The 12,229-nt window shown below is 33.5% G+C and overlaps 1 protein-coding gene across 1 annotated transcript; it reads right to left on the reverse strand.

Moving 5' to 3' along the window:
• Nucleotides 1–3,324: 3,324 nt before the first annotated feature.
• On the reverse strand, nucleotides 3,325–11,567 carry LOC129886225 (probable E3 ubiquitin-protein ligase LUL4). The gene is made up of 4 exons (XM_055960810.1): nucleotides 10,953–11,567; nucleotides 5,398–5,905; nucleotides 4,220–4,322; nucleotides 3,325–4,090 (listed from the first exon to the last, which is right to left on the reverse strand). The coding sequence occupies exons 1-4, from the start codon at nucleotides 11,477–11,479 to the stop codon at nucleotides 4,080–4,082; spliced, it is 1,149 nt and encodes a 382-aa protein (XP_055816785.1). The 5' UTR covers nucleotides 11,480–11,567; the 3' UTR covers nucleotides 3,325–4,079.
• Nucleotides 11,568–12,229: the final 662 nt, after the last annotated feature.

The raw sequence follows: 12,229 nt of genomic DNA on the forward strand, positions 1-12,229 counted from the left end.
TATGTTACTAAATTAATCATTTGACTAAGAAACAGTATTGGGTAATAAATTCGGCTATTTTTTTTGTTAATTGACCAAATATTTAGCACTCAATAATTTTTTGCCATCAACTAGTCAAAGTACTTAATGGAGTTGATCAATTATTTTGATAAAATTATTAAAAGCAGATGCTCTAGGTTATCGAATCAAGCCAAAATTTAGGTGTAGAGTGACTAATTTGCAATTACTCCTTTCATTCAATTTTACTTTTTAGTAGAAAAGTAAAGAAATATAAGTAATTAAATATGCAATTTCATGCAGAAAAAATTTGGTGCATTCACTTTCATACTCAAGTTTGATCATTTTTCTTAGGACCCGTGAAGCATTAACATAATTTGGTTTGAATACTAGGAAAGAATAAAGTTTTCTATGTTAGGGAAAAGGTTAAATTTATTGGAGTGGTTCCAAAAGAGGAAATCAATTTAATCTAGGGCATGAGTGATAAATTACTATATTAAGAGAAATGTGATTTATTGTCCAAGTGCAAAAAAGGATAAAAGAGTACTCCTACTAAACCTGTATGCTTAACATTCTCATTAGTGTTTAATAATAATAAAACATAATTTGTTAGGACATTCAACATTATTTTTATTTTATCTTCTTTTCTTTTTGTAAAAAGGATAGTAGTGCTATATATATTAGCTAAACTAGCTCATTATTTAAAATGGAAAAATACATGATACTTTAATCACCACTTATTAAAAGAAATTTTTTGATAGTTTGCATATATTGGACTTTCATGTTAAGAATATTTTATTGTTTTTTGCAAAATTCTGTGCACAATCAGTCCATTTTTGAGCTATAGTATCAGCAAGAATTCAATAATTTTGACTATATATCTTAAAATTCATTGAATATATATAAAGTATTAATTTTAAAGCTACTAACCCAAAATCTAAAATCTATAGAATTTGAATCCTAGTTTTATTTGTCCAATCAATCACCAGATATTAAGACGAAAAGGTCTTAGTCTGCTTTCAGCATCTTGTTTCCTGAAGGACAATTGTATTTGTTTCACTTCACATCAATAGCGCAGAGACAATATCACGAACAAAATGTTATAAACAATAAGAAGTTGGAGTGGAATGGTAATACCATTCATTCTTAATTTGGATTATCGTATTCAGGTCCACCTAAAATGAGTTACCTTGATTATGGAATGCGAATTCAAATTTAGTCGGATTTCAATGTGTATATTGGAAAAAAAAAACCACAAACTCCTATTAATTGCAAATAACTATTTCCTTAAATTTGTCTCATGGTTAAAGTTATAGTAATTAGAGACAATTACATATAATTAAGGCTACCCTTAATCAAAGATTTTTACTTTGAGCCATGAAAAGAAAAAAACTTTCCGATAGAGAACGATTTGTCCAGCTCAAATATGAATTAATCGAATGAGTGAGGTTCGAATACCAGAGGGCTAAATTGAAAAAAAGAAAAATTACAGTAATTAGTGAAAATTCTAAATCCATGCATATTTCCAATTCAACCTGAATCATGCCATCTTGAACCTCATCATAGATTTAAAAAACAACTTCTAATTGATTTCTTTAATTCAAGCAAGTTTGGAAGTTACTACCACCATCGATCTCAACTTTATATTATTTTTGTTTTTCACTTTTCAATAATTACTCTACAGATTTCAAATCAATTGAGCATTATGCCCACCAAATTTGACATTTCTTTGACCCATATTAAAGGGAATCACCATTAATAAATTATATTGTTGTTATCACAATAATGTGGTGCAAATGTAGCTAGTATGGGTACTAATCATGTTCATTTGCACTTCATTATTATAGCAGATAAGAAAGTGAAGGAGAGAGGCCCCCATTGAAGAGACTAGAGAACAACCTACAGTCCAATTCTTTCCTTTGGATTTACAATTAAAACAAATCAGAAAAAATTTTAAAAAATAAAAGCCAGCTATTCCTCCATCAATAATTGACATAGTAGCCATGTGCAATAAAATAATATTTGACGTAAAATATTGATGGTACTTTTGGTACTTGAAAGCTCAGTATCCTGTTCTTTGTTTTGTGGGATCCGCATTCTAACTTTTATTTATGCAATATAATTGAGTTTGAAATAAAAACAAAAGAGAAAGAACAATGGATCAAAACTAATAAAGAGATAAAAGGAAATCCAAAATTTTAATTTGATAGGCTGATCTATAATATTTATCACTTAATTCATTTACTTTTAAAATTATGAGCTCAAATATATTATTTTATTAATTTTCAAATCAAAAATATTGAATTCAGCTGAATAAGAATTTAACGCAACTAATGTTTGTGGACAAATGATGTAGGAGGAGACGCGTCTACTGTTGTCGGGGGACAGACATCCCTGTTTGCCTCACTGTTGCCAGTTCCAACTTCACGCCAGTCCTTTTGGATTAGGTTTTCTATCACTATCAATCTGGAATCCATTTTATATTATTTTATCGTTACACAATTTTGCTTAAGCACATAGTTCCATTTTATATCTAATTTTGCCCAAGTACAAAGTTTTTTTTCTCTACAAATAATAAAATTTACATGGGGAAAAGTATATTTTTTTCATGTTCTATTTAATTATCTTTTCACTTCGTTCAGATTGAACATAATTCTTCTGTTTCTCGTTATCATCTCTATCATCATTTTTATTCCCCCAATCAATTTTCCTATTGAGCAACTTTAGTTTCTATTATTGATTATATTCTAATGTTACATATGTTAGAAAATAGCTGATTTCTGCGCTTGACCCCAAACAGAACTCCAAGTTGAAGCATATAGTCAAAACTAGAGGATAAATTTAGACCTTTTCCACTTGTTGTACGTTGGAGCTCCATTGATGGCAAGGCCAAACCATGAGATGCTTTTTCAACGAGATCAGTATGAATAAATCAAAAGTATAACAGAGGATAAAGCTAAACAGTTCATAGTATAGGACAAATTTGAGTGTTTTCCTTATATTTAGTCGTACTCTTTAACGAAAAGTGCGTGGATAAGCCATAACCTAATTCAGACACCCCATATGTTTTAACATATTAATATGTAAAAACTATTCACTGGTAACTCATGAAAGGCCATAATAATATGACATATATGGATATTACTTAGATGCACTTGCAACCCAATTTTTTTACATTGTTTGGAGAAAACAAAGCGCACACGTATAAAATTCGAAGTAGCAACTCTATCAATAAGAAATCACTTTCTTTCTTTTTTTCGAATGAATGACTACCTAATCTCTTTTCAAGTTGGTATAAGATTCTAAGTTGTTAATTCTCTGAAAGAGTAGTTTTCCATAAAAATAAGAATCAAAAATATCTATCGGAAGCTTACATTTAACAAGGATGAAAGAGGAAAATATAACCTTTTGGTTCTTTTCAATGTCTTTTCCACACTAGTTATATTTGACTCTGCGAAAACCCCCAAAAAAGGGAAGTGGAAAAAAGAAAGGAATTCAGGAATTAAAGTTGCTACTACTATGTCCAAAGCACACTTTTTTCTCCTTTGGTGTCAAGAACATGAGAAACATGATCCAGTGATGCGTCAAAGTTCAAACCTTGGGATCAGCGTAGACACTTTTGCTTTAACGTCATTCAAAATTGTCTCCCCTTCTACACAAGAGACCAATCTCTTCCTATTCAAATATATACTTTCAGACAACATTTCAGCCTTTTGTCTTCTCAAAATCCTAGTAGAGCCAAAGCCTAGATTCTTCATCTGCTTTTTTCTCCACTTTACTTGCAGTACAAATATTCCCACCCACTTTTTCTCCATCACATATGAAAACGGGAAATGCAAAAGAAAATAAAAAGAGGAAAGACAATGGGGTCCTCTGTCCTCAAGCAATTTAACTCAACAAATAAAGGGAAGAGATAATTAGTCTACAGCTTTCCTTTAACAAAAAGGTGAAAATGTTGACAAAAACTTGGTATTATTCACTGCATTATGTACAATCTCTGTGCTATAAAATCACAAGCTGAATAGTAGACCAAAAACACAAACCTTGGACTTGATACAATTCTGGCTTGTCAATATCCCAGCTTATGATGCCGCTACAAAGCAGAAAGGGAAAAAATAGGTCAAAGTTGAAAACAGAAGAAACATAAAATTTCCCTGTTTATAAGAAATATTTAGATTGGGTTTGACGCCATTAAACAATGAATTCCATCATCTACGTATACCTTTGTTGACCTTAATCTCCAGAAGTTCCTCAATGGGTTGGCGGCATATGGGGCACTTATTTGATTGATGCCTCAGTTCTTTGGCGCACTCACCGCACAAACACTGCAAAATTGAAATACCATACTTAATAGACGCTAAAGAGGAAAGAAAGTGAGCATTAAAGAGAGGTCACAACTATAAAACGAGAATTCCTGCTAGGATAGTATACTTAACACTTCATTCTCTTGTTTTCGTATGTTTCTTCTTTTTCATTTTTTAACTAATATAAGGACAATTTAGAGCATTCTCAGAAACTACATACATAGCTTCAGGAGGACATTGAACAGTCAGCAGCTAGCTTTCAGTCTCTCTGGGACTAAAAACACAATATATCCTTTCCACTTCTTGTGAATATCTAATGGTCATAAAACATGAAGTCTATTTCTTTTCTTTCTATTGAGAGGGAAGACTTCCCTCCCACTTATCCCACATAATATATCAAAAAAGAAAATTTTAACAAATTATTATCTTTGAATTATTTTACCATTCTAAACACATATTAGCCTATTAGTAGTGAAATCTTTTTAAAGCTTTTTCAATGAGAAATAAACGTATAGGCAACATCTTCTCAAACTTATCAAAAACATTTGGACCCCTCTAAAATCTCAGGCCCTTATCCCAAACTTCAGCTCTAGAGGTCAATATATTCCACAATGTCAACCTCCAATAAAGTCTGGATTCCAGTACGTTACTGGGAGTACCAAGTCTGCCAAATTGCAACAGCATTTAGTGCTGTTATTAAGTATTGAAGCAACATCTATAACCTAAGAGATTCATACAAAAGTTTTAATACTAGATGAAAGACAACAATCAGTGGATGTGCTTTGGTGAATACCAGAGACATCAGAAATGGCCAAGTATTCTAGAAGTCTTCTATGTTATCAATATCCTCTAAAACCTATAGCCCATAATATGCACCTGCAAACTCTATCAGGAAAAGAGCCTTCAGTTTTTCCTTATCTTTTTATTTTTAAGAGGAACAGCTTTACACGAGTGTGAAATCCAATGTTATTTTTCAACAGGCTACTGATAAAAGTACGGGCCAAGAATAATATGTACCAAATTATCTAGACTTGTCATATATTTTTACCTTGAGATATTGAAGAAATAAAGCAACTGTCAAAGTAAATGATCATACCATATGTCTACATGGCAAAACTGCCGTGTCTTTCGGCTCAGTCATGCAAATTACACATTCTTTTCCTGACTCCTCATCATTGACGTTAGTTTCCTCCGAATTGCTGATCCCATAAATCTCTCGCAACTCGTAGCGAACTCCTTCAATCCACAAAATCTGCTTGATCACTTTCACTTGAAAATGATCCTCATTATTCTTCACTAGCACAGCTTCAGTTATCTGTGAATGGAGAGATTTATCCAGTGATTGCCCATCATACTTCTCATCCGGTGGTGTAGATGGAAGACATGACTCTGCTGATATAACAAGAGGGAAAATTTCTTCTCCTTGGAGTGGCTTTGATAGGTCATTGACATCAAAAAAGCCCAGGTCAATTCCAGTTCCAGAAGGCTGGCAAAACTTTTGGCCTAGTCCTTTTTTAAATGGTATTTGAACAGGCTTCATTTCAGGATATATTGGACTGAATTTGCAGTTGGCCCCTTCCTTAGCAAAGTAGAAAATGGTGATACTGCAGTCAAAGAACAAAAGAAATAAATGAATTTTATTCTTTCATTTTGTCAAAATAACAATTGTTATTCCATGAAACATCAAATGAGTGCCAACCTAGGATAGCATAGCACCAGCACCACTAACATAAGTATGAAGAAGCAATCATTGGAACCAAGAAACCTATGTTACTCAGCTCAGGTTCGGATTTAAAGATCGGATTCTTCATCACACAAATTTTAGGATTCGGGAGATATGGATCCGAGTGCGGATCAGATGTTGGGGTACAACCAATAAATGTACATAATGACATATAAAGTAAATATTTCGATGAATTTAAGTTATTGAACTAAACTAATAAAACTTCATTCTTTAGAAACGATTTTATTCTTATCTAGCGTAATAGAAAAGCATTCTCATACTTTATATAACTATGTGTGTATACACACACACACACACATATATATATCACATAAACCCAAAAATCAAACCAAATACGCAATCAATCTTTACTTCTCGGCCATATAATGTGGTCAAAGTACTCAAGATAAGTTGACCAAATCAAGTATGGATCTGCACCCACACCCAAGTCGTGTTGACATGGGAGGGACAGGGATTTTGAAGAGTCCATGCAACACGACAATAAACTAAGAGAGCATATTCTGCAAAAATTAAGTAAAAGGGTTTACAAACATGACAACAAAATGGCCGATATTCCATCGAGTTTCGAACAGTGTGCCACTGGTCCTCAGGGATTTCTAAGTTATAAAAAAAAACATGACAGCAAATGCAGGAGAACTATGATATTATATACAGGTACACAAACACAAACTTATTGCCCAAACCTCAATCAAATATAGTCATGCAAATTTAGCTATCGTTAGGCCATATATATTGGATAAGATTTTAAAAATTTATTATCAAATATTTTCAAGTTCCCAGATCAGTTTTTGGGATAAATTTCACTTCTACTCGCAAAACTTCAATTTTTTTCCAAGTAAAATACATGTCCAAACACAAGTTCCAAAAATCACAACTTCAAAAACTCAAATTTCCAAGTTTCAGTTTCAAATTCTATGGCAAAACTGGAGCTTAGGAGTTTGACAGGAGAGAGATTTATATTCAGTTCTGCCAGACCCAATGAACTGATTCATCACAGAAAAATAAACAAAATATACTCATTTCTATTGCACAAAGCCCCATCAAGAACATGGGGAAAAAAAAAGAAGAGAAACTTCAGGACCATATAAACCTTGAAGAGATAAGGCTACTTTTCTTTTGAAATGCTATTCGTGACTCCAAAAAAGTAGTCTACTAAAAGGTCAGAGAGGCCCAGCCCTTAAAAACTAATCCCTGTGTCCCATTTTATGCGACACAGTTTAAATAGGCACAAAATTTAAGGAAGATTTTTAAAATTTGTAACATTTGTGAGACTATAAATCATCAAGGAATTTTAAACTTAAATCGTTTCTGATTGTAGAAAGGTGAAACTCTTTTTGGGACAGACCAAAAAGGAAAGTTTGCCACATAAATTAGAACGGAGGGAGTACTTATTAAGGATTTGTTTCGCGCGACATGCTGATGACTTACTGCATTCCATCCAGCTTCTCATAGAAATACAAAAAGGATATCAGTCTATCAGATTGATCTTTTAATGGGAGATGCTCTTTATTTTAGACAATGAACGCATTCCGTTACTACCAACCCAAAAAAATATGACCTCTTTGAGATATAAACAACAAACAATAACAAACTCGGTGTAATCCCACAAGTGGTGTCTGGGGAGGGTAGGATGTACGCAGATCTTATCTCTACCTTTGTGGGGTAGAGAGGTTGTTTTCGATAGAGATATACAGTTATAGTTAATCAAAATACGAACGAGTATTTTGCTATCCAGGTATCTGATCTTTAAGAGTAACAACATTCAGAAGATTAGAATGAATAGCCTTAGCCTTTTGTATTTTTGGTGTAACTAGGATATGATGGGGGATATAGAACTTTTTGTTGATTTCATAGGCAATTTGTAATCTCCCTAGGGGTAGTTTTGATATGCTCTGATGAGATTGTAAGTGATCTATGCTCATCGTTTATTTGATGATGAGACTTTTATGAATACACAGTTACCCTTACCTAAAAAAAATGGAACTGCCTACTGGAAACATCTATCTTTTGTGGGTTTTGTCCCTGAAACATGGGCTTTTAAAAAACGAAGGAAACAATGTGGTTTTATCATACAATGAAGCAGTACATCCAACAAATTTTTTCATGAAGGTATATCTTGCAAAGTTGAATCAGATGTTTTTATGTGGTGCTAACAATTTATAACTATTATTGTAGCCCCAAAGTTTTTCAGTTTATGCTCCTACCTATTATCTAGATATACAAAGAAAGATATATGGTCTAATGAGGCTACTATGAAATATTTACTCATGGGTGAGGCAAGGTCTTCTCTTCTGGTTCCTGATTTCTCTTGGCTATATGGTACATCTGGTGGGGAGATTGAGCTTCACATAATCTTTTTCAACTACATACAAACCAACCATATTAAGCATCTTGGTAGTGCAACTTGCTTCAATGATCATCTTCAACTCACTGATATAATAACCAACCAAATAAATTAAGCCTTAAACAAAAGAAACTAAGGAAAAGAAAATGAGTTGACGTAATCTCAGTTGGTCAAGAAGTATATTGTAAATGCCACAATTCCTAATTAAATTATTTTTTCATTTGATTATCTTTTGTATTCCTTTGAATCTAGTCTTCATCAAGGATTGTATTTGCTGCACATCATGAAATTCGAGTAAAGAATAGCTGGTTGTGAAGAGACCTTACAATCACCCTGACAGAAAGCACTAAATGCCACCAACAATAGGCAATACAGGTCTGATATTTTCCCATTGACCATTTTAACTTTGGAATTTCAACTTAACAACAAAATATAATTAACTTTTTTACTAATCAAAGACCAGTCCATACTCATTGGTATCTAATTGTTGAAGATAAGGGAAGCTGAAGATATATATGGAACAAGAAGCTGAAGATATATATGGAACAAGAAGTTAAAGATATATATGGAACAAGAAGCTGAAGATATATATGGAACAGGTTGAACAACCTGATCCAATCAACGTACAACTGGAGTTCGAGTCACACTAGGACTAGACTCCTATATCGACTAGGCTACTACTTCTTGTACTAGCTGAAGTCGACTAGGATTATATTATTTATAAATTGCAATATTATCATAGTAGTAATAGTTATTGTAGTAGGACTCTAATTATAGCTAACTTATGACTCTACAATTCACTTCTATATAAAGAGTATGTACTCTATAGTTTTAGTCATCAATACAACCTTGATTTCTCTCATTCTTACGTTGAGAATTCTACATGGTATCAGAGCATTAAAGCTCTTCCGCATGTTCAAACTGCAATGACCACCTCCACCAACACTTTGTCCATCTCCTCGCTTCACCACCTCATTGCCTCTTGCTCAATTAAACTTAAATCAATAAACTATCTTATATGGATTATGCAATTGATTCACGTGATGAGACTAACTTGTTTCATTACAGAGAATAAACCAACTAAAAGTAGTTATTCCACTGGAAAAGTTGCTGAGAAAGTTGTGGCTTGGGAGGAGAAAGATATGTTGCCAAGGGGTAGGATCTCAGGCACCTTGACAGAAGAAAGCATATACGTGATTGTGGGCTGCTCAACTGCCAAGGAGATGTAGGTATGCTTGGAAGAAACTTATCTTCAAGTAACAAAAGATAAAGAGTTTCAGTTCAAATACCACCATCGAAGTGTTAGGCTAGGAACCAAAAAGATTAATAAATATATTAAGAAATTCAAAGGCATATGTGATGGCCTTGTAGCCATACACAAACCATTGGATAAAGATAGCAAAGTAATCAATTTTGCTAGAGGTTTAAGTCTCTAATACAAGACCTCCATGACTGTCATGCTAGGTAAGGCACTATATCCACTCTTATTCAATTTGTTAATACTCTCACAGGTTTTGATATAAGAGAAGATGAAGAAGAGGTGTCACAACGGAATTCTAACATGGCATTCTCTACCCAAAAAGGCAGGAGAAGAAGAAACAACAACTTCAACTATGAAGGAAGAGACAACAACACAAAGAAGAAACTACAAGAAAACTGGAGAGAAGCAAATTCAATGTCATTATTGAATGCCTCTGAAGATTATCTTCCTCAACTTGAACAACTACCACAAATTTATTACACAGGTGAAATAACAATAGTTGGTATACAACTTCTGGAGTGAACACTGAATTGGTTTGGTATGTGCTTGCGCAAGATCAACAACAACTAGGCTGTTATTCATACTGAAGCATTGACAAAACAAGTCTTTGCCAGTTTTTTTTGTAAGATCCAAGAATTAACTATGCAGTTATTCATTCCGAAGCATTGACAAAACAAGTCTTTGCTGGGTTTCAAAGCAAGCTAGGAGTAACCGTTCCTCCACTCTCTAGCTTGAGGGGAAGTGTTGAACACAAGGAAGCCCCAAAAGTGCATATACTGCAAGTTCCCATACAACGTAAAGGAAGTTCAATAGTTAACTCCAACACTACAAGCAATCAAATATTTGCATGGTTATTGTTGATATACCCAATAAAAGATTGGTCAGGTACTTAGGAAAGAAATGCAAATAACAGCACGAAAGGAAATTGTTTATCCGATCCTAAGAGAGAATAGATGACTCAACATCACATATATTCTAAACGCTCAGGCAGCTTCATCAATTTCTATCCCTGAGTTCTAAATTCACACAATAGAACCAAAAGCTGTTACTATGAAAGGGATCATAATTCTAACCATACCACAGCAATCTATCAAAACAAGTTAACAACAGATAATTTATAAACATGCCAGCTCACTTCATAAGATCAGTTACAGATTACTCAAGTCATTTTCAATTAAATACACTTTTAATCCCCCATTGCAGGTTCTTCAGCTCAATGACATAATAATTAACTAAAAAAAATGAAGAATGAAATGAAATCAAAAGAAATGAAAAGGAACAAGGAGAAACATGATCAAGTACCTTCCATCAACAAGAGCATCGAAAGTAAAAGAAACCAAATGGAAATCCTTATTGAACTCATCAACTTGAACCCTTATAGTATCCTTATGAACATTAACATCATTCTTAATCTTCTTTGCATTTTGGTGATCGACATACGGCACCGCCGGGATTGGCGGTGGAGGAGGCGGCGGAGGCCGAAACCCACCCCATCCGTTATTACTTTGAGGATGATAATAAGGAGGATAATGATTATGACAGACTACAGGCCTAGTACCATAACTGGACTGACTAAAATTAAAATGGTAGTAAGAATTGGACGGAGGCGGGTAGTTGGGTTGGGGAGGAGGGGTTAGTAAAGGATAAGGGTTTCGGGAGGGGGGAGGAGTTGTTGAAGTTGCAGGAAAGGAGTAGGTTGGGTGGGGAGGTGGTGGTGGTGGAGAATGAGAAGGAAAGGGCGGAGCAATAGAAGAAGACGGCGGCGGCGGCTGAGGAGGTGGGTGGTGGATGTGATGATTTTGATGCCTTTTACTCCATGAAATTCCCATATTTTTTTTTCTTTCTTAGAAGAAGTAGAGAGAAACAGCACAAGAAGAGTTTTGAAGAAATCAGCGCAAGAATTAGAAGAGAAAATGATGAAAATGTGGGACCCACGCGGTTAAGGGGACGTGATTAGGAAGTTAAGTGGTTGAAAAAATATTTTTTTTTAAATTGAGTTTTACTAAAGAAATCAATTTACAATTTGTTTTACTTTTAACATTAATGGCTTATTATCATAGTATTAATTATTCTTTCTTAAATATGCCTAAAGTTCAAAGTAAGTAAAAATAAATAAAAGAAGTATATCAAAAATTGTCGTTATGTTGGCTATATTCACTATCCTTATTTGTGAAGGAATATTTATATGTTATTGTTGTACTATATTTGTTAAGATTCAAACTCAATGAACCTTCCTTTTTGCTCTTTCAAACACAAAGCATACAAAAGGTTAATTTGTTTGGCTATTGAAGGCACCAAGTTAAATTAAAACTTCAGAAATAGTTTTGATGTTTCCTCAGCCTTTTCTTTTACTTTTCCCCATGATTTGATGTCAAAAATCATTACTTTTATGTTAAGAAATCTTTGTATAGTAATTGACTTTATATTGTTTTGATTCTACGAGTAGAATATAAGTTATAGTTGTAATTTTTTATTTTATTTTTAAGTTCCAAGTTTAGAAGTATATTTGTTTTTATAAGAGATTTCACAATTTTATTAATAAAACCGTGTGATCTTATTAGAATACAGTTTACTTTTAT

This window comes from Solanum dulcamara, chromosome 4, assembly GCF_947179165.1.
Source record: "Solanum dulcamara chromosome 4, daSolDulc1.2, whole genome shotgun sequence".
NCBI classification, from domain to species: domain Eukaryota; kingdom Viridiplantae; phylum Streptophyta; class Magnoliopsida; order Solanales; family Solanaceae; genus Solanum; species Solanum dulcamara.

Bases quoted from the DNA above. Each gene is read 5' to 3' on its own strand.
- LOC129886225 (XM_055960810.1), bottom strand. From the start codon at position 11,479: ATGGGAATTTCATGGAGTAAAAGGCATCAAAATCATCACATCCACCAC. The intron at 5,906-10,952 runs GTACTTGATCAT...CTTTGACTGCAG, and splicing joins GATGCTCTTGTTGATGGAAG to TATCACCATTTTCTACTTTG. The intron at 4,323-5,397 runs GTATGATCATTT...TCAATTTTGCAG, and splicing joins TTTTGCCATGTAGACATATG to TGTTTGTGCGGTGAGTGCGC.